Source organism: Herpailurus yagouaroundi, unplaced genomic scaffold (genome assembly GCF_014898765.1).
Source record: "Herpailurus yagouaroundi ecotype Mexico unplaced genomic scaffold, PumYag 213, whole genome shotgun sequence".
Taxonomy (NCBI): domain Eukaryota; kingdom Metazoa; phylum Chordata; class Mammalia; order Carnivora; family Felidae; genus Herpailurus; species Herpailurus yagouaroundi.
This window is the reverse complement of record NW_024412444.1, coordinates 13,533,892-13,557,584: the sequence shown is the minus strand read 5'-3', so window position 1 is coordinate 13,557,584 and position 23,693 is coordinate 13,533,892. Positions and strand designations below refer to the sequence as shown.

At 43.9% G+C, this 23,693-nt stretch overlaps 1 protein-coding gene across 1 annotated transcript in view; it reads left to right on the top strand.

The window, feature by feature from the left end:
• CACNA2D3 (calcium voltage-gated channel auxiliary subunit alpha2delta 3) overlaps window positions 1-23,693 on the top strand; it is an 864,056-nt gene that overhangs the window by 634,200 nt on the left and 206,163 nt on the right. The window contains exons 16-18 of the mRNA XM_040454466.1: window positions 9,608-9,679; window positions 10,928-11,008; window positions 20,409-20,483. Coding sequence (XP_040310400.1) covers window positions 9,608-9,679; window positions 10,928-11,008; window positions 20,409-20,483 — 228 coding nt within the window. The remainder of the gene's footprint in view (window positions 1-9,607; window positions 9,680-10,927; window positions 11,009-20,408; window positions 20,484-23,693) is intronic.

Genomic DNA, 23,693 nt, shown 5'->3' with positions numbered 1-23,693 from the left:
AAAAAAAAAAAAAAAAAAAAAAAATGAAAGAAAGAAAGAAAAAAAGAAAACAAAAAAATATTTTCTTTTATCTCTGTGGCATTGGCTGGACATCATGAACATTCCGTCCCTACCAGTAGCAGCAGCAGCATGTAAGCAAGCAGCAGCTTCTCAGAACCTTCTCATAGTCTTTCACCACACTAGCACAGGCACAGTGCACAAGGATACTGAGTGAAGGAGCCATGAGTGAGCAGTGGCCACAGAATATAAAAGGACGGTCTTGTCCACATTCTGGTACCAATTCTCTGTGATTTCTTTTCCCCCTTGGACCTCGCTTATAAAATAAATAAAAGGGCAGGGTTGAAATAAATTCATTCTGGGATCATGTACGGAGCGCTTCTTATATACCATATCTGTGCTGAATGCTGTGGATAAAAAGAGGAATCATTCCCAACTTCTGCCCTTGGAGTTTACAAGCTCTACCGAATTTTTAGTTTTTCTTCTAGCTACAGTGTTCAGTAACTGCTGTATTAACAGTTTGCACAAATTTGGTCCTAGATGGTATCTTAGGTTGTAGAATAAATATGATTATCTTTGTAGTGAAGTTTGAGAACATCTGGTTCCCATTTCCACTTCATTAGGGAAGGTTTTATGGAGGAAGCGACGTTTCAGGGGGTCTTTAAACAAGAGGAAGGTTTTATCCCAGGGGCCCAAAGCTCCAAGAGTTGACTGTATTTTCAGGCATCTATTTGGGAGGTGTCTAAACCACGTTTGTGAAAATATAAATGCTCAGCTATGGGGGGGGCGGGGTCAGATATGTGTCAAAGCTTATCATGAATATTAGCCAAAACCCAGTGCCCTATGGTAATATTTATTGTCATTATTCTGGAGCATTCTTGAAATAAACGTGTTGTACCCTAATAAACAAACAAAGCGGTTTCATAAAATAGCTTTCAGATACGTTGATGTGTAATATTCTCTTGCCCATGGGTTTACTTATATATGTGTCCCTGGCCAAAGACCACATCTTCCCTCTGTTTAGATATTTACTCATAAAACATATTCCTTGCTTAATGACATATCTCAGAAATGTTGGGAAAAGAAGAAACAACATAAAAATTTTCCCAAATAATAACAACTTTATTAGAAGACCATTATTTTGAGATTATCATACAGATGTTCCATCATTATCCAGCACTATCTCTCACAAAGTTGTCTTCAGGTTGTTAAAACAAGAAAGAGAGGACAAACAAATTCAACAATTGAGTTCATACAAGATGCAAAGTTTAAAGAGGGAAATCTGTTGACTTTTGTATTGAGACAACTTAAAGTGCAATAAATCTCATAAGAACTCAGGGTCTCCAAATCTCAGATGCAAGGAATAATGATTCAGTAAGAAGCAGAAATGTCTCGGCTAAAAGGAAAATGTCATTGGTGGAGCATTCTTGAGGACTGAGTGACTGCACTTTACCAAGACAATTGAATGCAAAGCAAGGGGAAATGTGACTTGGAAGATTGACTTATTTCTTTTTATTTTCCACTGCTACTTTTTTAATGCCTTATGTTATTTAGGATTCAGGCATCTTACAAAAATGTTGAAAGATGCCAGTGCAAAATGAGAATCTAAACAATGATTGGTGTTCTTAAAATTGTCTAGATTTTAAAAAGGAAGCAGTTCATATGCATAGTATCATAAAAGGCAGACAGTTCGTATCGCTTACATTGAAAGAACCATTCCTTCAATTAAAAATAGGAATGCCTGCTTTTTGTAAACCTTTTACTATAAAGAACATCTAAAATACTTATAATCAAGCATAATATGTTTAACCCAAAATATAAAAACTTTATTCTCATAGGATTTTCATGTCAGAGTGTTACCATGGTTTGTTTAATGGAGTATTTTGATCTTTATAAAAAAGATTTGTTTGAATAGGATTATTACTATTATTATTATTATTTTAAGGCACTAATATTCATTGCAAACATGCTGTTGAGTGATTTTATTTATAAAATTCTTTATGTATATGAAACTTCATGGGAATGTTCCTTTTATTAAAATTTTCAACCATACAAAGAAGATATTTACAGAAAAAAAGATCAAAGATACATAGGTACAGCAAGGTGATTTAGAAATCTTGGCTTTATCACAGAAACAAGCTATTCTTTCTCTCTCTTCTCATTTCAAAATGGCATTTTAGATTATTGAGCAATTGTAGTTTTAAATATGTATACATGTGTAAAGCCTCTCATTTAAAACTGGTCACTATTGAAACAGCCAGTAAATTTAATGACTGTCACTAACAGCTGTGGAAATCTAAATAAGAGTAACATTCACGGAGTCAGATGATGTTAACATCAGCCAAACAGGTAATGCTGATACCGTGCACACTTTTCAGGCATAAGATGCACCAATAGGGTTTAGTTTTCATGTTTCAGTGGGTTTCACTCATTCTTCCTCTGTAAAGTGTCTGCATCTCCAGCAGGAGGTGTGTATCCAGGACAGTAGTTAAGACCCATCATTGAGTGTGGCTCATACTAGATTTTTTCCCCCAATCTCAGTTCAATATTAGAGATAAGGGATGCTGGGATGAGGGAAGGAGTGGGAGAATTGGGGGAGGGGCCATAGGCAGGCATTGAAAGGGTAGGTATAGAGGACTTTTTGGTCTTGGAATAAAAAGGAAGGCCCAAGGATTTGTTTCTGTGGAGGGTCTCTACATGGCCACATATTCTGCTCACACATCCTTTTCCGGATCTGTGTTTCCCCGATTTCCTCCCTGGTGCTCTCACTAATTTGTACAAAGTGTTTTTCTGGTGGTTTTCTACTATCTACCCTCCCCTTGCTATGGAGTGTAAAAACTGAGGACATAGCTGCCGTCTGTTCCCATCTTGTTCCCATTGCCCCCCATCATGTGCTACTGAAAGAGTGGCCCTTGGGGATTCCTAGGTCATTGGTAAACTTAAGCTCATGGAGAGAGGAGAGAGAAGACCTCCCCCTTCCTTCACTCCCTTGGCACATTATCAGATCCTATACACCTTAAAGAATCAATAGTTTGTCTTTTATTTTTTTATTTTTATTTTTTTAAATTTTTTTTTCAACGTTTATTTATTTTTGGGACAGAGAGAGACAGAGCATGAACGGGGGCGGAGCAGAGAGAGAGGGAGACACAGAATCGGAAACAGGCTCCAGGCTCTGAGCCATCAGCCCAGAGCCCGACGTGGGGCTCGAACTCACGGACCGCGAGATCGTGACCTGGCTGAAGTCAGATGCTTAACCGACTGCGCCACCCAGGCGCCCCAATAGTTTGTCTTTTAAAATGTTTCATCTTCTATTTAAAGATGTACAAAGCTTTGTTTTTCCACCTTGGTACTATTTTTTTCCCTGTCAAGGTGGAGGTTATTAACAGAACCATGAGTTGAGACAGGCTATCTTTGCTTCCACTGGGTAGGGAACTAAGTGACATTGCCTGCCTTTTAAATACATTTTTATTGAAAGACTACACTCTGGAAATGGCTCATCTCCCAGGACATTGTGCCTGTAATTCACCCTGACTGCCACTAGATGGTGGCAGTGTCCCTTCATGGAGTGCAAGTTGGTGTTCATCCCAGGTGTTGGAAGGAAGACACAGCAGAAATGCAGCTGTGTACGCACAAATTATGTACACATATATAAAATGTCTATTATTAGGGTATACGTTTATATCAGGTACTCCATTAACATAGTCAATATGTTGATTGGCTTTAATGAAAAAGAAAAACACAAACATAAGAAGGGCAAAGTATAGAAGAAATATAATCTTTGAGAAGAGTTGGTGAGTTGGCCTTTGTTCTTGGCTTAGAGCCATTCTTTTCCTGAGCTGAGCTCCCCATTTCTGCACCAACTTCTGTTTGAGCCCAAGCCTCCAGGGCTGAGCAGCTATGTTAGGAGGTTGTGCTTGAAAACCACCTGGCAGCCCATTTGAGGACTGCCCTTCACTTGTTCAAATGCCTTATAGGGCCCAATATCCAGGTCTCCTCCTTCCTCTAGGGCTTGGCACTCACCCTCAGGGATCTCTAGCTGCAGGGGACTCAGAGTCCTGCCACTGATCCTGGCAAGCTTCCTGTGAGTGGAGACATGAAGAAGACAGCATAACAGGTGTCTTTCAAATGGATGCCCAGACATTCCTGGAGCCACAACTTGTCCCAATGGAAAGGGCCCTGCCAGGGCCCGGCAGTGCCTGCAACCTGCCTCCCTTCCTGTCCTCTTTCTCAGTGGGTTCTTGCAACTCTGTCATAGCAGACTCTGGTTCTGCAACTTCTCATGCAGGCTCTTTTCTCAAAGCAGGCAAACGTCTATTTGTTATGAAAGTTTTACACAAAATCCCAATGACAATAGTTTTTATACCATCATAAAGAGTCATCATTTCCCCAGATGGCTACCCATTACTGCCTATTGCCATTCAGTATTTGGGTACTTTAGGGATACCTACATTTCCTCCCTTGTGGAAAGGACACACAGCCACTCATCATATTGGGACTATCTTTCCTTTGGCCATTTCGGCCTCTGCAGTGTCTCCCTGTGTGGGTTGTACAAGGTGCTTGGGACCACTTCACTGAGTATCTGTAGCTACCTAGGTTTTTCTCTAGTCAATATTGGCACTTGTGCAAGTCAGGATTCTTCTGTTATTAGAGTTACAAATCCAATCCATACTCACTTGGGCAAAAACAAAACATTGCCCCAGGGACCCCAGTAATGGAAAATAGCATGAATGGGGTTGAGCTTAGGGATGAAGGCATCCAGGGACTGGTTCCCTCTCTCCTTGTCCCTCTTCCTTGCTCCCTCTCCCTCTCTGCCTCTCCTTCTCCCCCATCACACACACACACACACACACACACACACACACACACACACCTCTCCTCCTGTCTCTAGGTTGACTTTATTTCTTTATTTTCTCAGTCCCTTCTCTATGGGGAAAGGACATGGTTGTCAGTCTTACATTCTTATAACTATCCACGAAGGGAAGTAGAGAGTTTCTCCTATTAGCTCCATGTTGGAGGAAAAAAAAAAAACAAAAAAAAAAAACAGGTGGCCTGGGTGGTGTGTGTGTGTGTGTGTGTGTGTGTGTGTGTGTGTGTGTGTGTTGTGTGTTGTGTGTGTGTGTAGTATCGTGGTTGGCTCAGCCTTGGTTCCATGCCCAGTGACATGTAGGATGGGAGACATTAGTTGCCAAGAGAACCTTGTTGATGAAAGGGATGTAGAGGACTTCTCTAAAGAAAGGGAGTAGTATTTGAGGGGAAAAAAAGAAAAAAAAAAGTACTGGGCAGTTTTGAAAAATGTCTCTCCCTTCATTTTTCCACTGATACATATTCTTACAAAGCAACTGGATGAAACTGCTATGTAGCAGAGATTCGTGCCTGGTTTTGTTAAACTGAATTTCAGGAAGCATTCTGAATCTGTCACATAAACCCTGACAGACATCAGTAAATGCTGGACATTTTTACTTCAGTCCAGGCTAGTCCTGAAGAAGATAGCTTCTCTGCTCACGCAATGAGACCCAGTGTGGCCACCTCAGCCAGCTCTTCTCCCACTGTCCCATTGCTTTTCTGTCTCTTCTGGAAGACTTAGGGTCCCTGGAGAGTAAGACCTCTATCTTATGCCTAGGTATCTTCCAGCACATGGCATGGAACTTGGCCCATAAGCCAATGCTCAAGGAATGTTTAGCAAGGGAATCAATGAGTAGACCAGCAGCAACAGCAATAGACCAGAACTCTGGTGGTTATTCTATCTGGGGCCACACCCAAGACTTGTCTGCACTGCCAGCTAGTGCCACTGGTGGGAAACTAATCAAGCATTAGTCGTAGAAGACTGGCATCACTACATGTACCTCACACATGAATCCAAATGCATATTCATACGAGCCCACATGTATGATTAACTTGGGAAGCTGACAGGAAGCAGTCAATCTGTTGAGCAAGTTTGTGTTTTATAAACCAGATGTTCGGTATTATTATTCATCATTTCCTTTGATACCAGAACGGTCCCCATTATGTAGCATAGGAAATGAAGGATATGGAATAATATACACTTATTATACAACAGAGCACCAAAACCAAGCATTTCAGAGGCCCGTTCAAAGCCTGGGCAAATGTAATTGAATGGGAGTTCATTTTAGGATTCCCACTTGGACTTGAGTTAATGGGATTTTTCCCAGATGGACCATGGTGACCTCTCTCTCCCGTTCCTACCCTTTGGAAAATGAATGTTGACTCTACATCTGCATTTTTCTTGGAAGCCATGTGTATGAATCATAAGCAGCTCTTGCCTCAGCAGCCACTACAGGTTAGGGGGCCACAGAAAAGCAAGGACCCCCTCGTGTGTGGGGACAGAGGGTGTCTGGCTGTGGCTGGCTGCATAACTCCTGCTTGGTGGTCTGGACAAAAAGCACTTGCCAATGGCTGCTATTTCCTATGGCAGGACTATAGAATACCTTTCAATCATAAAGTGCTCACAGCACAAATTAGCTTTCTTCTCCATGACAGTTTAAGATTCGCAGACCCCAGATCTGTGGAGACTGGAGAGATGGAGCTGGTGGGTGCAGAGGAACATCTTAGTGTCATGCATGTGATATTTTCAGGCCCCGCCAGCCTTTGTGGCCACACTGGTGAGCTATATACATCAAGTAGACTACAGTTTAGGGTTCTGGCCAAGCCAGTCCAAATCTGGGCCATAAGTACACCGGGGAGAGAGTACATATGCTCACAGATAGTGGCTAGACTGAGATCACTGCATTTCCTTTGTTTACCAGGGTTTGGTTAAAAAATGAATGGTTTTTCACATGCAACATTATGGGGATTTTTTTAAGGTAATGACAGGCCGTAATTACTTTTAGAATTAGCCTCTGAGTGACGCTGATACTGTATTCTGACTCAATATTTTGAAGTTAGTTTCCCACGATCTTGTATTTGTACCAGAACAATTACCAGTGATTTATAACTGATTTTTACCGGTTGCAGGAAAAAGCTTCCTTTCTCGTTATTGTCAATGGTGTGTTTTGATTTCATCCATGATACATGTTGGCATCATTTGAAATTTTGATTTGAATTGCAAAGTGGAAGTTGCCCAGGGTTATGGATCAGCTCTAATCAGTTTTCTGTATAGCATAAAGGATTAATCAAGGAGGAGGAATATGGGAGATCTCTGATTCTAAGAGAGATGTTTATAGTGTGTTGGTTCTGCCTTTGAAAATGGCCTTCCATATCCCCAGTGGTGGCCATAGATACTTTAAGTATTTTTAGCAAGATGTTGGAACCATGTTTTCACAAACTGTCATTACCATCTCATGGTCAATATTATTTAGTTAATAATATTATGATATAGTAGTAAGTTTGTTTTCTTATTCTCACACCCAAATTCGGCTGCCCCAAATAATAGATTACATGATTACCATGTGTATCAGTCAGGGGTTTCCAGAGAAATAGAACCATAGGAGATAGATAGATAGATAGATAGATAGATAGATAGATAGATAGTTATTTTTTCTATATGTAGGATATATATCATCTGTATGGGGGGGAGAGATTTATTGTAAGGAATTTCCTTGCACAATAGTGGGGGCTGGCATATCTGAAATCTGTAGGATGGTTGGCAGGCTGGAGATTCTGGCAGGAGGGGCTGGTGCAGTCTTGCATCAGAAGGTAGTAGGCAAGCAGAATTCTTCCTTACATGAGGGACTTGTTTTTTCTCCTAAGATCTTGACCTGATGGATGAGACATACCCACAGGATGAAGGGTAATCTGCTTTATCAGAGTTTGCTTAATCGCATCTAAAAAATGTATTCATGGCAACATTTAGACTGGTGTTTGACCAAAATAATGGGCACTGTGGACTAGCCAAGTTGACACATAAAATACACCATCACGCCAGGAATTCCTAGTCCTTGAGCGAACATGAGATTCTTGCCTCATCTCACAATGGAGGAATACAAGTCCCACCTTGGAGATGTAAACCCAGAACATGGCCCCATATGTCTCTGTTAGGAGCTCTTCTCTACTCCTACAGGCTTCTCTTTGGCTATCATGAGTATTGATGGTAAAAAGGATTGCCCTATAATAATGCTCCTTGAATTTTCATGTGGATACCAATTATCAAAGTAAGGATTCAGATTCAGAGGGTCTGGAGTGGGGCTCAGGATTATTCATTTCTAAGACACTAATTCTGCTGATATTCTGTGAACCACACTGCAAGTACTGAGACCCTATAGCTCAAGGAATCTATTGGAAGAACAAGACTGGTGGAAGATGGACTGAGTTTAATGACCTTTTCTCCAAAGGCCAGCCAGTCCATGGAGACCTCAGTCCATGGGAACCCCTAGATTTTAGAATCTTCTCCATAAAATGCCTCTTCCCAAGAAGATTGAGGGAATAATACCTGATTTTTCTATGGAACTAAGCTGTGGAGAAGTACACATCAGAAAGCACCGTAAACTGAAGATAGTGGATTCTCGTTCACAGATAGCTTCATCTGAGGCTAGAATGGACTGCGAAACCAGAAGGGATCTTTCTCCCACCAGACTTTTCCATCCTGATTTTGGTCCCTGTCAGAAGTGTCACATGCCTTGATCTCACTTTGGACTCTGCTACTTACTAGCCATGTGACCTTCAGACAGGGAAAAGAAACCAGCATCCTTCGAGCATGTCCTTATGCCAGGTACAATGCTGGGAAGTTTCACATTTTATCATCATGGCAACAATGCTGGGGAATAATTGGCATTATTTCATATGAGGACATGGAGGCTTAACAAATACAGTTAATAAAGGTTCAAAGCTGAGAATTAAAACCAGGGTTGTTTTGGACCAGTGCCTACTGTGTTCCAGGACTCTGTTTCCCCATCTGTTATTAAGGCAGGGTAAGGGTTTCTGCCTGCCTCCCAACATGATGTGAAAAGCAGATGTGACGGTGGGTCTCAATCATTTGTATGCACTTCAGATGGTCACGGAAGTGTATTGTTTGCCGTATTTCAAGGGTTGTTATTTCAGGAGAAATTTAGCCTCTTAGCAGTGATTTGAGAGATCAGATGATCAAGTTATTTTTGTGTTTTGGTTTTGTTTTGTTTTCTGTCTGGGACTGGCACACAGAGATGTGTAGAGCTACCAAAAGGCCTTGACTTGGCTACCTTGGGGGGAATAAATGATTCCAGATTCCATTGTTTCCAGCAGGGGCAACTCATAAAACCCTTATGCTCGTGTTTTCTGATCCTCAATTTTCAGATTAAGGAGAAGCATTCATATTGCACATATTGCACATAAACGTCTGCAGTATAAAAGAATAAAATCAATCTGTGGTAATAAAATGAAATGAATCACTATGATCCAAACAAGGCTTTATTTGAACCCAAATGGCTGAATATGGTAATAGATATCTGGACTGATCGATGGCGACTGACTTTGTTTCTGCAGCCATGGACTGGGATCCTTGTCTCTGAGTCAGAGTAGAGAGATGTTACATTCTCTTCTAGGCTACTGGCTTGAGTGGGCACTGGTCCATTCCCAGTGGCCCCTGGTCAGGAAAGGATGAGACGGTCGAGGGCCATGGCCTCCAGCCATCTGTGGTTTCCGGGTCATTCCCAGGTAACTGGCTTTTCTCTCCACCTAGCTTGCCGATGATCAGGGCCTCGTCCTGATGACCACGGTCGCCATGCCTGTGTTTAGTAAGCAGAACGAAACCGTGAGTACAGCGGCTGTGCTCCCGCTTGATGCTAAGAGGGTTGCTATCTCAGATACCCTCTGACTCAAGCCCTGGTGACCTTTCTTTATTTGTGTTAAGGATAGGGGATATATCACTTGTCCTCACTTTTAATCAAGAATAGATGAGAGGAATTCTGACAGGTGTCATATTACGGGATGCAACGCTTTTCCCAAAGTTAAGTGAACAATGACCAGAGGAATGAAAAACCCGGAGAGAATCGAATGACCCCTCCCCGATTTATAGTGACCAGCCTTGTGTTGGTTTCCTTGGGCTGTGGTAACAGAGGGCCACAAACGGGTGGCTTATAACAATAGAAATTTATTCTCATCATTCTGGATTCTAGAAGCCCCAAATCAAGGCGTCGCTAGGACAACGTTTCCTTGGAAGGCTCTAAAGGAAGATCCTTCCAGCGCCTGGATATTCCTTTGTTTGTGGAAGCTCTGCCTACATCTCCATGTGACCTCCTCCTCTCGTGGGTCTCTCCGTCCTCTTATAAGGACACCAGTCACTGGATACAGGGCTCATCCTAAATCCAGGATGATTTCACCTCAGAGCAATGACACCCTATTTCTAGAAAGGGTCAAATTCTGAGGTTCCAGGTGGACTTGAACTGGGGGGAAAGAATAGACAGTACCAATGCATCTCTTCTTCCAGAAGGTCTTTCTGACCTGGACAGTTTCAATGCATCACACTGACTTTGGAAACGAGGACCCGTCCTGGGGGCCTGTTCCTTCACCTTGGTCCTTGGTGCCAATACACAGCTACAAATGTGAGGGTTATTATCTCTTTCCTCTGGGCACCAGATGGCAGTGTAAATTGAGAAAGCAGTTAACATGCTAAGTCTTTCCTGTAGAAAGCTCCCCTAACATAAACTGGTTAATGGTCACAGTCCTTAGTTGCTGAAACTTTTGTGCTACTTCACATTAATTTTGAATTTTCAGGAGTGAGAAGAGATGGCTATTAGGGCATCCTGGTATAGGCGTGTATTGAGAAGTATGGTAATGAGTGTTTGGCCTGAGAAGCTACCATTTCTTGTCTAGCAATATGGAGCGGGGGGGGGGGGGGGGAAGAGGGGCCTTGTAGAGATCTGGGTTAATCCTTGATTTCTAGAAGCTTACAGAAGGTACTAGACAGTGATCTATGGTGTGTGGCTTCTCACTAGGTTCTATTCCTTCTACCAAAGTAACTTACTATTGTTGTTATTGCTTAATGTTTGCTTTCCAACAGAGATCAAAGGGCATTCTTCTGGGTGTGGTTGGCACAGATGTCCCAGTGAAAGAGCTTCTGAAGACCATCCCCAAATACAAGGTAATGCATCACCTAATTCATAGTCAAGGGCCAAGTGTCCAAGATAATTTCACAACCTGCCATAGTGGTAATGAAACATGAAATAAGAGGCCCCTCTACTCTCTTTCTGGTAGGCTTTTTTTTTTTTTTTTTTTTTTTTTTTTTTGTAAGAACAGTAACAGTTCACGCATATCGGATTAGGTCTACACATGCTATCCAGGTTTGTGTGGATCCATGGAAGTCTGTATGTTTATATGGGTCTACACGGGTCCTACACCTCTGATGGTCCTCTAAACCAGTTCTAACTCACCCTAATCTGAGACCCCTCTAAAATATGTTACTTCTTAGCAGGAACCCAATGGGGCACAAAGGAAAATGGTCTCTGATGCTTTTGCGTACGCATACCCTCTATCCTGGAAGGCGATGGTGTACATGCAAATTAATGCTTTTAATGCTAACTTAAAATCCATGGCACTAAGAAAATTATAAGTTTCTTTTTCTTGACTCTGGGGGTAACTAAGGGAGTGGAGTAGGTAATTTTGGAGCAAAGAGGACATAGCAAACCTTGGTGAGCCACTGCTTTGGGAGTGCAGACCAGCATAAGAGCATTGTAAGGCATGGGCAGTGGAGAAGGAGCTCAGATGGAAGGGACTCAGGATTGGGGTGGAAATGCCAGAACTCTACTCCACATGAGAGGCCAGCCCTGCATTGGGATGAGGGTGTGGGCCATGCTTGCCCCTTTGTCCGGCCCACACTGCACTTCCCAGCACTCCATTACAGGCACTATTTCTTCAGTTTACTTAGTGCTTCTACATTTGGGAACAGAGGGCCTCTCATGGGCCGTCACAGTGCCACCCTCAGCTAGACCTACCCCTGTCTCCGTGACAGGCCTCCCAGCTCCATCCAGAGTGACCTCCCAGCCATCTGCAAAGCAGAGTCTGCTCTGTCTGGGGCAGGCCAGCACGGCACAAGCACCCACCCGTAGCTGGTGGACGGCACTGCCACCTGGGCTGATTACAGAGGGCGGGCAGTCACCAAGAAGGTGACTAGTGGCAGTAGCCATCTCGGGGTCCCTGAGGATGACACCAACTGTTGCTTATGTTCCCTGGCTGCTCCAGGTATATTGCTGTGGTTAAATCAGCACGTTAGTGAAATCAGAGCAATAGACCTACCAGGGGCCTGGTTTCCAATACAGCCACGCTCCACACCCCACTTCCTGTACAACAGTGTTTTCCTAATTCAGCCTTTGCTTGCCACTGTCAAGTGGCATTGCCCTGTCCTTAAACCTCCTGCACGGGTACTGAGCAACACGGGTACTTTTTCATTAAGTGGACTTGCTGATTTTCTTAATGAGTTCCTCTGACCCCAGCCTGAACAGTCACGTGTGAAGTCGTAAGTTGAGATGTGATCATTATATTTTTCTGATACACAGGTGAGCCAGGGACTGACATGACCTTTGAAAAAGATGGCCCAGACAGTCCTTGAACCCCATATAGAAAATTCTCACTTGTTCTCTGGCGGCAGTTCTATAGAGAAGCAAATGCAAAGGTGCTGAGACGAAAGTCCCCTCAAGCCCCACCACAGCCATGCGTTTGGAACTGCCCAAGAGCTATCTCAGTGTGTGCACAGGCGTGGGAGTGCGGGAGGGGACAGAACGGCCCCACTCCCAGTCCTGAGAGGCGTCCCTTGGACCGACACGGTTCCCCTAACTGCACGAGGATGGAAACCACACCCGTCCCCTCTTCCCCAGCACCAAGCAGACTGGCTTGCCTGTCTCTACTTTGGCCCACTCGTAGATTGAAAAGAGCTCCCTTTGCCCCAGTATGGAGGGAGGCAAGCTCCTTTGGGCCAGGAGTCTGAGATTGCTAACTGGCTAACAGTCCCCCTTCCTTACCACCTTCTTCTGACATGCTGAGCTTCTCACTAGGGTCCATTCCTAGCCTAGCCACACTTGTGAGGGGCCCAGAGATCTTCTTGGACCTCAGTAGGAGGAAGGCAGTGGTTAGTGCTCTGGAGACAGATACACTGGGGTCCCAGCACCATCCCTGAGGAGTTCTGGGTGGACATGCCTCTCAAATCCTTAGTTCTTCTGTCCAGTGATAACAATACAACCTGTTCATAGACTTGCGTGAAGCATTGACCATTATTGTTAACTAGGAACAATGGTAACACGGTGGTCAAGGTGATGGGAATGACTCCTGGCCTCCTGGCCCTGTTTCATGTGGGATGCTGCCAGCATAGTGCTGTTCATATCTTTCCCGTGCCAGGTTCAGGCAACTATGGGCTTCCCATCCATTGGACCTTTGCTAAAATGGAATGCCAACAAAACGATGGTTTAACTGAATGACGAGCTGAGCATACTCTGGGATCCTCTGCCACTTTTAACAGTGGGGTTTTCCAAGAATTTTAAAAGACCTGAGGAAAAGTTTATGATACGAGGTCCTGTGCTGTAGGCAGTTGACAACAAGGACAGCCTTACCTTTTGACAGAGGGTCAGGATAAGAGCAAGCCAATGGCTCAGCCAGTCACCAGGCATCGCAGTAAACTCTTGTCCCAGAAAATCAGCTGAGCAGACGACTGCAGCCAAAATGATCATGTCATCCCTCAGAGGGTTGGATGCAAAGTGAGATATGCATAAAATGGCTGTTTAAAACACCATTTGTGGTACCAGGCAGGGAGTCTCATGGTATAATATTAGCAGATAACATTTGCCAAGTACTCAGCACTGTCCAAAGTGCATTACCCACATCGTGACACCAAATGCCCCTCAGATGAGTGCAGTGCTGTTGTATCCATTCTTCTCATAAGGAAACTCGGGTTCATAGGGCTTCTGTTCACAGAGCTCGGGCCACCTGAGCAGGAAGTGGTGAATGTGATTTGAACCAGGTCTGTGTCACTCCTAGACCCATGCGCTTCGGGCAGATCTAAGCCATTCATGTAATACTTCGTGATTTGTTGCCTTGTTCATATACCATCTACACCATTATTTACATAACAGTCCATTTGTACATCAACTCAAAACTTCCCTCACTTAAGTAAATTGTAAAGGGAAATACCATTTGCAAAGAACAAAGTGTCATTGGCCAATATTAAAGAATTGTAAAAAAAAGAAAATAGGGGCGCCTGGGTGGCTCAATCGGTTGAGGGTCTGACTTTGGCTCAGGTCATGATCTCATGGTTCTTGGGCTCGAGCCCCACATTGGGCTCTGTGCTGACAGCTCAGAGCCTGGAACCTCCTTCGGATTCTGTGTCTCCTCTCTCTACCCCTCCTCTGCCTGTGCTCTGTCTCTCTCTGTCCCTCAAAAATGAATAAATGTTATAAAAAATTTTTTAATTAAAAAATAGTATTAAATGATTGCTTGATAATATAGGGTTCTGAACTTGAGATCTGTTCTTTCTCTTTTAAGGTAGTATGAAAGGCAAGTGTTAAAGATATACTAAGTGGCAACTCTCTTTGATAAATTGGAATGATGGAAGAAATTTTGAAAGGGCTGGCTCTCACTAGTGATCCTGGCCTAGTAAGTTCCATACCAGCTCTACATGCCACATAAAATAAATAACCCACACTCTGGGTTTTGTTTTGTTTTTAAGAAAGCAAAGTCGTGCATGGGAAGATGACAGGCAGCTGAGGAGTGAGGACCATGGGTATTGTTCAGCCTGGGACGATGGATGCCCCTGCCTCACTCCTGCCTTCTGGGTTCCTCTCAGCATGGACACCAGCACCATGGCCACCATGCATAAGCCCATGTCCCGTGCTCCCCCAGACTGGAGGGTCTGACTCTTTCCAGCACTTTCTGTCTTGTCCTTGGCACCTGCTCCATTCCTAGAAGAGGAAACTTCTTTGAACAAGGAAGTCATGTCTGTTCCCATATGCTGATGCCATTTAGCTCATAAAATTAGAAAGTTGCCTTCATAACAAGAGGAAATGAACTCTGAGCTAAAATCAGGTGTTCAGGCTCACAAAAGGGGGCCTCCTTAGCAAAAGAACACTCCTGCTTGGCTTTACTGAGATGACAAAGGCCCTTTGTCCTCCTGCCACCCTGGGCCACTGATGACCAGCTTCATCCACCACCAAAGTTTTTATGGTTGGAGTTAGGTTTCCAGAGGCATGATAGGACGGCTGGTTGATCAAAACCCACATAATCAAGTGTTGAAAACTGTGTAGCTCCCCCAGAGACAGAAAGCCACAGGAATGAGGGAGGGATTTGAGGCGCTGAAAGATAGTGGACCTTACTTTTATTGAAACCCCAAAACCCAGATGCCCAGAATTTATGGCTCAGTGTTTAAGGAAGGGCATCCCACCTTTACAGAATGTTTGCAAACATTTCTTACACCTCTTTTTTTTTTTTTATTTTTTAAGGTTTATGTATTTACTTTGAGACAGACAGAAAAAGCACGAGTGGGAGAGGGGCAGAGAAAGGGACAGAGAGAGGATCCCAAGCAGGCTTCATGCTGCCAGTGCAGAGCCTGACACAGCGCTCAAACTCACAAAACCGCGAGATCGTGACCTGAGCCGAAGTCAGATGCTTAACTGACTAAACCACCCAGGTGCCCCCTGACATCTCTTATTTCATATGAGAAGATGTAGAAACTCAAGTACAGGGCCACTGCTTGATAGATGCCCAACAATCAAGACAGTATGAACATAATAGGTAATAATGATGACCCCGTGCCTCAATTTCTCCTCACGGTTTCCTCTACCAGGCAATGTGCTGAGCTCTTTATAGCATCATCTCCCTTCTAATAGGTAGACCTTGCCATTACCCCCCCTTTATAGCTAAAGAAACTGAGGCACATAAAGCTTAAGTAGCTTGCCAAGTCTCACAGCTAGCAAGCCGTGATTTTAGCCACATTGCCCTAAAACCATTAGGAACAATAAAGGCCAGTAATAACAGCAGTAGTTGAAATGATAGTTAAAATACTAAAAATAATATAATAGTTGGAATAAAATAAGACAATAAAACATTCATTGAGCCTTTTACTGTGTGTTTGGTATGGTAAAAGGGCTTTATATGCACTATTCCCATTGAATCCTTACTATCGTTCCCTGAAGTGGGTACCACTTGGCCCCATTGTTAGTTGAGGATACTTACAATAATTTTCTCAACATAACTCAGCTAATTAAAGATAAATGAAATGAAATAGAACAATAAATTAGAGGAAGATCAGCTACAGAACATTAACCACAGGGCCTGAAATACAGGTACTTCTATTTCACTCCTATTTCCCAGCCTGACCCCTGGGAACGGGAGACACAGGTACGACATGCCTTAACATAGGTTGTCCCTTCTCTGGTTCCCACAAAGAGCCTTGGGAAAAGGAGGTACGTCAGCCAGGGACAGCCACAGCCGAACAGGCTTCTCTCATCCAAGAGAGGAGAGCTCCAGGGAGCAGAGTGTGGCTCACACCTTTTCCTCCTGATTAACACCTTGTAAAGATGAGTCAGCTCTTGGCTCTTGGGGTTTTCCCAGAAGATAGAATTCTTTCTTTTCCCTTAGCTTCATAGATTTTCCCACAAGCAATCAGACTTCCTGTAATTTTTATTAAGAATTCCAGACACCCCAGCAATAACTTCCAGACACCACAGCCTCTGTTAACATAATGAGCCATTTTATAATTGGGTTCACTTCATTAGCCCAAAGTCTGTGCACTTGGAAGGGAAGCACCTCGCTCCCTGGGGTGCTGAACCACGAGGCTCCTGGCCTCCAGGAGAGCATGTTTCAGGACGAGGGCCCTTTGGCAGCCCCACGTACTGGAAGGCCTTGTGTCTGATTCGTTCCTACTACTCTCTGGGACTGCACATGAGAACGGACAGGAAGACTAGTTCTATTTCAGAGGAGACAAAAACTAGAGATTTCATCGGGATACTGATGCGTGGCCAGCAACAAAGCTTGGACATTGTCTTAACTATAAGCTTTTGGTTTTCTGAGAAGTTTATCCACAGAATGTGTTTTGAGGCTTACCTAGGATTTCTTTTCTTACATCTCCATTAGGTTATAGCCACATGCCACCCACCTGAGAAGGATTTTCACCAGATAGTTTCTGAATGTCAGGAAGACTTTCTCAGGTACAGCCTTGCAAAGGACTGAACTGCACCTGCCATGGCACATCAGCTTCCCCTTTTCGGCTCATTTTTATTATCTACTTTAGTTCAAACTTTAAAGATGAACTAGACGTTTCGGTAAAGCGCTAAATGTCTTAAATACATGTGAACCTCAGCTCGAGCACCTGCCATGTGCCAGATGTTATGCTAGGGGCTGTAGAAGTCCAGGATGAGTGAGATGGTCCATCCCCACAAAGGGCCCATCATAATGGGGGGCGGGGGACTGCCTTTAGAACAAGGCAGAGGAGAGAAAGAACCAGCTAGGGGCTGAGAGGCAGAGAAAGCTGGTGTCCCATATTCATGCATTAGGATGAAGGGAGTAATGGGAAGATTCTCAGGGTTTATGGAAACATGGTATGGAAAGGAGGGTACAATGGGGAGAGTCAGGAGAGACTTCTTATAGGACATGATCCTGATGCTGGGCTTACAGCGTGGGTGAGCATTAGCTGGGGGAGATGGGAAGGACAGGTGCTCTGGACAGCTGGCATGTACGAGCAAAGGTGTGGGTGGAAGAGAAAACTGTCAGTGCCGTGCGCCCTAAGAGGCAATGAGTAGAAGGAGGTAAAGATGGGTACTTAGGTAGGGGCCCGGCCCCAAGAGGTCCTTAGTGGGTTTTACACAGGGGAGCTACAGGGTCGGCGTTACTTTTGACTTTGAGCAGTCTGGAGCATGGCTTTGTTGGGGCCTCTGTTTGAGGCAGGAAGAACAGTTAGGACCATTGTGGAAGTCTGTCACATTAAACCTACATGGATGGTGGGGTAGGGAAGCAGCCCTGAATATGAGTAATTTCTACAAGAAAAATTAGTGATTACTTGGATCAAGAAGTTGGGGATGAAAGAAATAAAGAAGTCTAAGGCTGATGCTCCAGTTTCTAACTTAGGAGTCCAGGTGGATGGCTGGTGCCCCCACAGAGAGGAGCAGAAAAGAACACCGTGTTGGGCTGGGTGACTCTGAGGTACTTGGGGGATGTCCAGGTAGAGATGCCCAACACACAGTTGGACACTTGGATCTGCCAGTGGGGAGAGAGCTAAAGCAGACAAGGGGCCCTGGGGTTGGAAACTTGTGGCGAAAAGAGTGCTTGAGGGTGGACAGAGGATGAGGATCCTATGAAAAGGAGGATAGCTGGGTATATGGAGCGAGGAATACAGAGTGTCGGGAGGGAGTGTGGTCAGGACCTACAACTGGGAAGATTCAAGAGAGCTTTCTCTAGGGCATGGCCAGCAGTCGGGAGGCCACTGGCTGCGGTAGAGAAGGGAGTTCTGTTCTGGTGGCATCTCGGTGGGAGGCATGGGCACCGCAAAGGCAGATTCCGGTAAGTGGGCACCCACGGGCAAGGAGGAGGCAGAGAGAGCAGCTGGTTGATGGGGGAGGGCCCTGGGTGAGAAGGTCGGCTCTGTGTGATCTGTGCTCCAGTCAGTTCCCTTCATTGTTTCCTGCTTTCTCCTTTTCCTCTTTCTCCTTTCCCTGCTCCTCATCCCTCCATCCCAACCACCAGTTTGGCCACATGGTTTGACCTTGGCCGTCATGGAACCTGTATTCAGGTAGGGAGGCAGGCGTTAAATAATCAAAGGTCTTGCTTGACGGATGTCTTGATTCCTTACGATCAGCCTCACAAATAATTATTGTAATTTTGATTAATACTATCCGAGAAAAGTGAAGAGCGTTAAGAGAGCACATACAAGGAGTTCTACCTTCTTCTGAGTATCACCTCTTACAAGCAAACCGAGAACTAAAGTAATGTACGTTAGAAGGCACTGAATGTATTAATGGACTATAAAATACCACTTGTTTGGTCGAATTTTGAATTTGATTTTCCCATCAAATACCACTTTTGCCTTTAAATGGAAAAAGTCAAACTCTCTGAGTCCTTTTTGACCCCTTCAGTCTGTATTACACTGAGACATAATAATGGTAATTAATGCAGTGTTGACTGTGTCTGACATTTTTCCAAGAGACAAGATGAAAGGGACAATATACATCTCAAAGGGTAGGAAATCTCTGGTTTATCTTTCACAGCATAATGAAATATACTTTATCATTAAAGTCTTGTAGAATCTTATTAAGACTTGCTGTGCAAGGTAACTCCAGGAGAAAATGTCTGTTGCCCTTGACTACCACGTGCATATTTGCTTTATGTAATGCAAGGGAAACTTTTAATTGTCGGTGTTAAATTCTCTGAAGTTAATGCCACATCACCTTGACGTTAAGCTAACAAGCAGACAGGGTCATTCCTGGTTTGTAAACTGTGTTGTCTGGATCGTTTAATAGTATCATATTCAAGAATGTGAGCGGCAGAGAATTTGAAAGAAAGGTAACAATGAGTGCTCAGAACTATGAAATAACTTGTTGGAAAAAAAAATAGAGGATATTTTTTCCTCTCTCCTTTCACTGCTCTGGCAAAAGTGGGCTACGTTTTCTTTCTTCAGAGAGAGAGATCAGTATGGGTTTTATGCCAGGGGCCATTTTAATACATGAATGATTTGTAGGTAAATTTATTGTAGCCAATGGGTGCAGTCAACTGTGTAATAGAAATATTGTCAAAAAGCCGGGATTATTATTTAAATAAGTGCAGTGTTAAATTTGATTACATACTTTTTAAAGCTAATAAAACATTTCATTGCTCTCAAACTATTTCTCATAGTCCCATTTGGTCAGAAAACATAAATTAAGTGAGGCTCTGCATAGAAAATTACCCAGGCTTTGTGTCGATGGAAGCATGCATGGAAAAGCTTGGCAGCCTCGAAACTTAAAGACGAAAGGATGTAAAAGGAGTTGGCAGGCTCCTGGATAGGCTGGTGGGGACACTTTCTCCCTGAAGATTTATGGAAGAGGACTCCCTCGGGGCATGCTTGAGGTGGCCCCATGGGTGTTGACTTGTAGCAAGTCGAGATGTGCATCAGATGGGGCCTCCTCTTTCCTTTCCTTATCAAGAGGCGGAAGACACCCAGGCTGATAAAACTCTGTTTGCTTCGACAGAGGGTCCTACCAGAAACGTCAGCTACTTTCTGTACAAAAAAAAAAAAAAAAAAAAAAAAGGAGTTATTTTTGTTTTAAATAAATCAAAGTAAGGCCTTTGGATGCCAACATGAGGATATGACATTTTAAATTGTGCTATTTGCTGAGCTTATCCTGTGACAGGTCTTCATTTCTACCAAATGTCAAGGATCAGCGCCTTGCATTCATTTTAATGAAATATTGTGCTGATAAGGGTTATGAATGCCAAGTTTAAGCTGTAAATTACTAAATGCCGGGCTGCTTTATGCTTTGTGAATTCACCAGGGAGCCAGCTAATGAAGGTTTCTTTCTCACTTCTTACAGTTAGGGATTCACGGTTATGCCTTTGCGATCACAAATAATGGATATATCCTGACGCATCCAGAACTCAGACCACTGGTAAGAGAAGTACCTATTTCTGTGTTTCTCCTCTTATGATTTTAAAAGATTTTCTTCAGTTCTGCAGTGATGACACTTTGCAGTGGTGTTTACCTTAAAAGTTCAATTTATAGCACGGTCTCCTAAAGGTTGTTTTAATAGGTTATAACTAGTTTTTTTTGACACATAATACATTAGTAATGTAGGATAAATATATTTATGATCATTCTTTTATATATAAATAAATAAATAAATAAATAAATAAATGCATTTATTTATTTATTTCACACCTGCCAACACATGGAAAAAGTTTTAACTCTGGACAGCCCAAACCCCATCATAATGGATCCCTTTATATAACAAATGTTCCCTCTCACTCCAACCAGATGCACTTACTGCACATTACATTGGACACAACAGATTAGACCCAGGATCCCTAGAAATTCATTATGGTGGGATTTGCCCCCAAATCACATGGCCTAAGCTCAGTGCCTCCTGTGTTGAAGGTATTCAACAATACTTTTTTTGTTTAATTGGAGCAGTTGAGATTTTTCTCCCATTCCCCGCCTAAGCCATATCCAGTAGCATTGTTTGGTGACCTGATGTGTGAACCGTTTGCTTTCTGAAGTGAGTGAGGTCTGACCTCATCCAGCACAGCCCATGGTGTCGTTGTCCACCCTAATCCCCGGGGAGAGGCTGCCTGGAGCATTGTGTTGAGGAGGAGTCCGAAGGGCAGCCAGGCTCATCTGGGGGAGGCCCCAGTCCATTGGCAGTAGCCCCTGTGGACTCCGGAGGGGCAGTGGCAAAGAGTGTGTTCGTTGTCCCTGGACCAGATGCAACGTGATGAAAGGGCAACCCTTTGGGTTTGAGTGTATTTAGCTAATTTTACAAAAGATGTAAAATCAGAAAAGGCAATATTGTAAACTCTGCTTTTGAAAGATAAGAAGGTGTAGGTGGTTTTCTCCAGCAACATACACATGCATTTGCTCGCACCCAGCCACTGCACACGTCCTTTTTTTCTTTCATCGTGCTCAGCAGATAGCGGCACTGCCTGCCATGCAAATGTTTGTCAGTGCAGCATCACAGGGATCGGTTTGTTTCTCGCGTGGATCATTGTCTGGAAAGAGCTCATATTTGAACGGCATCATCATCCAGCTTTGCTCTAATCTCCCTGGTATTAATGGAGTTCTGGCCATATCATGTGGACCCCATATGCATGCTTTAAGATGGGATTTATGGTAATAAGTTCAGTAATTAAATATGATTTCAACAAACTTTTTATCAGAAAAGGATTAACTGGTCAGCTAATTCCAAATGGAACTCAGAATTACTGAAAAGTCTGATTGGGAAACTTACTAATTTAAGGATATTTAAAATATAGCTAAGTCTAAAATGCTTTGCCCATTACCCATTTCCAAGCCACTCAGGGCTGTCTGTTGGGGTGGTAGGAGTTACGTGTTTGTGGTTGAGTATGGGCTCCTCGTGCTTATTTATTCCAATTGGAGTGGGGCAGAGTCAATAAAACAACCAAACCTGGATCCTCTGCCAGTGAATGAATTGGCTTCCTATTTATCAGCTTTCTAAAAAGGGATGAAATGGAACCAGACGTCAGAAGTCACCAAGGTAACTTCTCTCTCTCTGCAGCAATGGCAATGAGCAGCTCCCGTAAGCACAGTTGACTCACAATGCCTTCCTGGTCTTTTATATCCCCTGGTCATGCAGCAAACAGTTTGCCTGCAAATAGTACATCTGATGCACTTTCCAGAGCTGTGGCCACTGAGAAGGCAGCCAAAACGCTCTTAGAAACGCAGGGCAACCAGTCAGCACTGATCAGCCCGTGACAGTGCAAATGCTCACAGATACAAATCATTTCTGTTCTTGTCACTGCTGAGACACTGTATTGAATGGTTTCACCAGAAGTGATAGCCAAGGTCAAGTTCCCATAAGCAGGATGGCCCAAGCAAATGCCCCAGCATCTCACTTGTGAAAATCCAAACCAGATGAATGGTTTTGCAACTGATCCATGATGAGAACATAAGGAATGGCCAAGCCATTTATCTATCTCTGACCCTGAGGCCCTGGGATACTTAGAAGAGGTTTGGAGTAATGCCAGCCGTTGAGGATTATCTGAACTCATCCATCTGAATGTGATCGATTAGTGGATGTTGACTCTGCCTCGAGTTTTGCATTTTCTTCCTGGGCAAAAGACGGCAGTGAAGTGGGAGGAACTCAAATTTAGCAACTCTCAGGTTCCCCTTGACTCTTGTCCTGCTACATCCTAGCTGTATGTTTTGGACTAAGTCACACAGCCTCTCTGAGCTTCATCTTCTCTTGTAATCCTGCCATAACCATAATGTATGTATCACAGCTTTGTTGTCAGAGTAAATGGGATAACGCATGCAAAAGCCTTGGGTGACAAAGCTGGCCCTGGGACATGGTGGGGACAGTGATGGTTATACCCACATCCTATTTATATTATATGGGCTCTATCAATCTGTGCTCAGCTCCTAGAAAGATTGGGAGAATGCGGTGGTGGTGGATGCTTAGGAGGATCTAAAGGACCCTTTTTGATTATTCAGTTGTTTCAGACTGTCATGAGAAACATTGGCGAGGGATGGCGCGCGCGCACACACACACACACACACACACACACACACACACACACACACTCTGTTTTCAAGGCCAGCTCCGGAAGGCAGGTAGACAACAATCTTACTATGAGGTTCTCTGTGAGCCCTACCAGGTGAGGAGACTAAAGTTCGTGGTTGTTGTTTGTTTTTAAAGTAGCAGGAAAAATAATACCAGGAGCTGTGGTAAGTGCAGAATGAGAGCTAAGCTAGCTGGGCATCCGTCTTTCTCCCACCTTCTCTCTAAGCACCAGCCCACTCAGCACAAAGTAGGGACTCTGGACAGAGCCACTGTTCGTTGCCACTTATTTTGGGTCCTTCTGAAAAACGTAACTTGTGAGCTTGCCTTGGAAACCTGCTATCTGCACCAGGCCATACATCTGCCCTGCTCGGACTGCTCCTGCATGGCCAAGGACAGCCAGCTGCCAGCAGCCACCCTGGCTAGCTGGGGCAGGGAACAGACTCGTCTCTCCCCAGCCCAGCCACATAATCGAATCCTTATTCATTCTCCGTGATTCTGGCCAAGGCTGCCAGATTAGCACGGTGGGTGTGAGCGTGGGGTTGTGGCCAGCACAGGAGGATGGCGCAAGCTCCCTTAAAATAA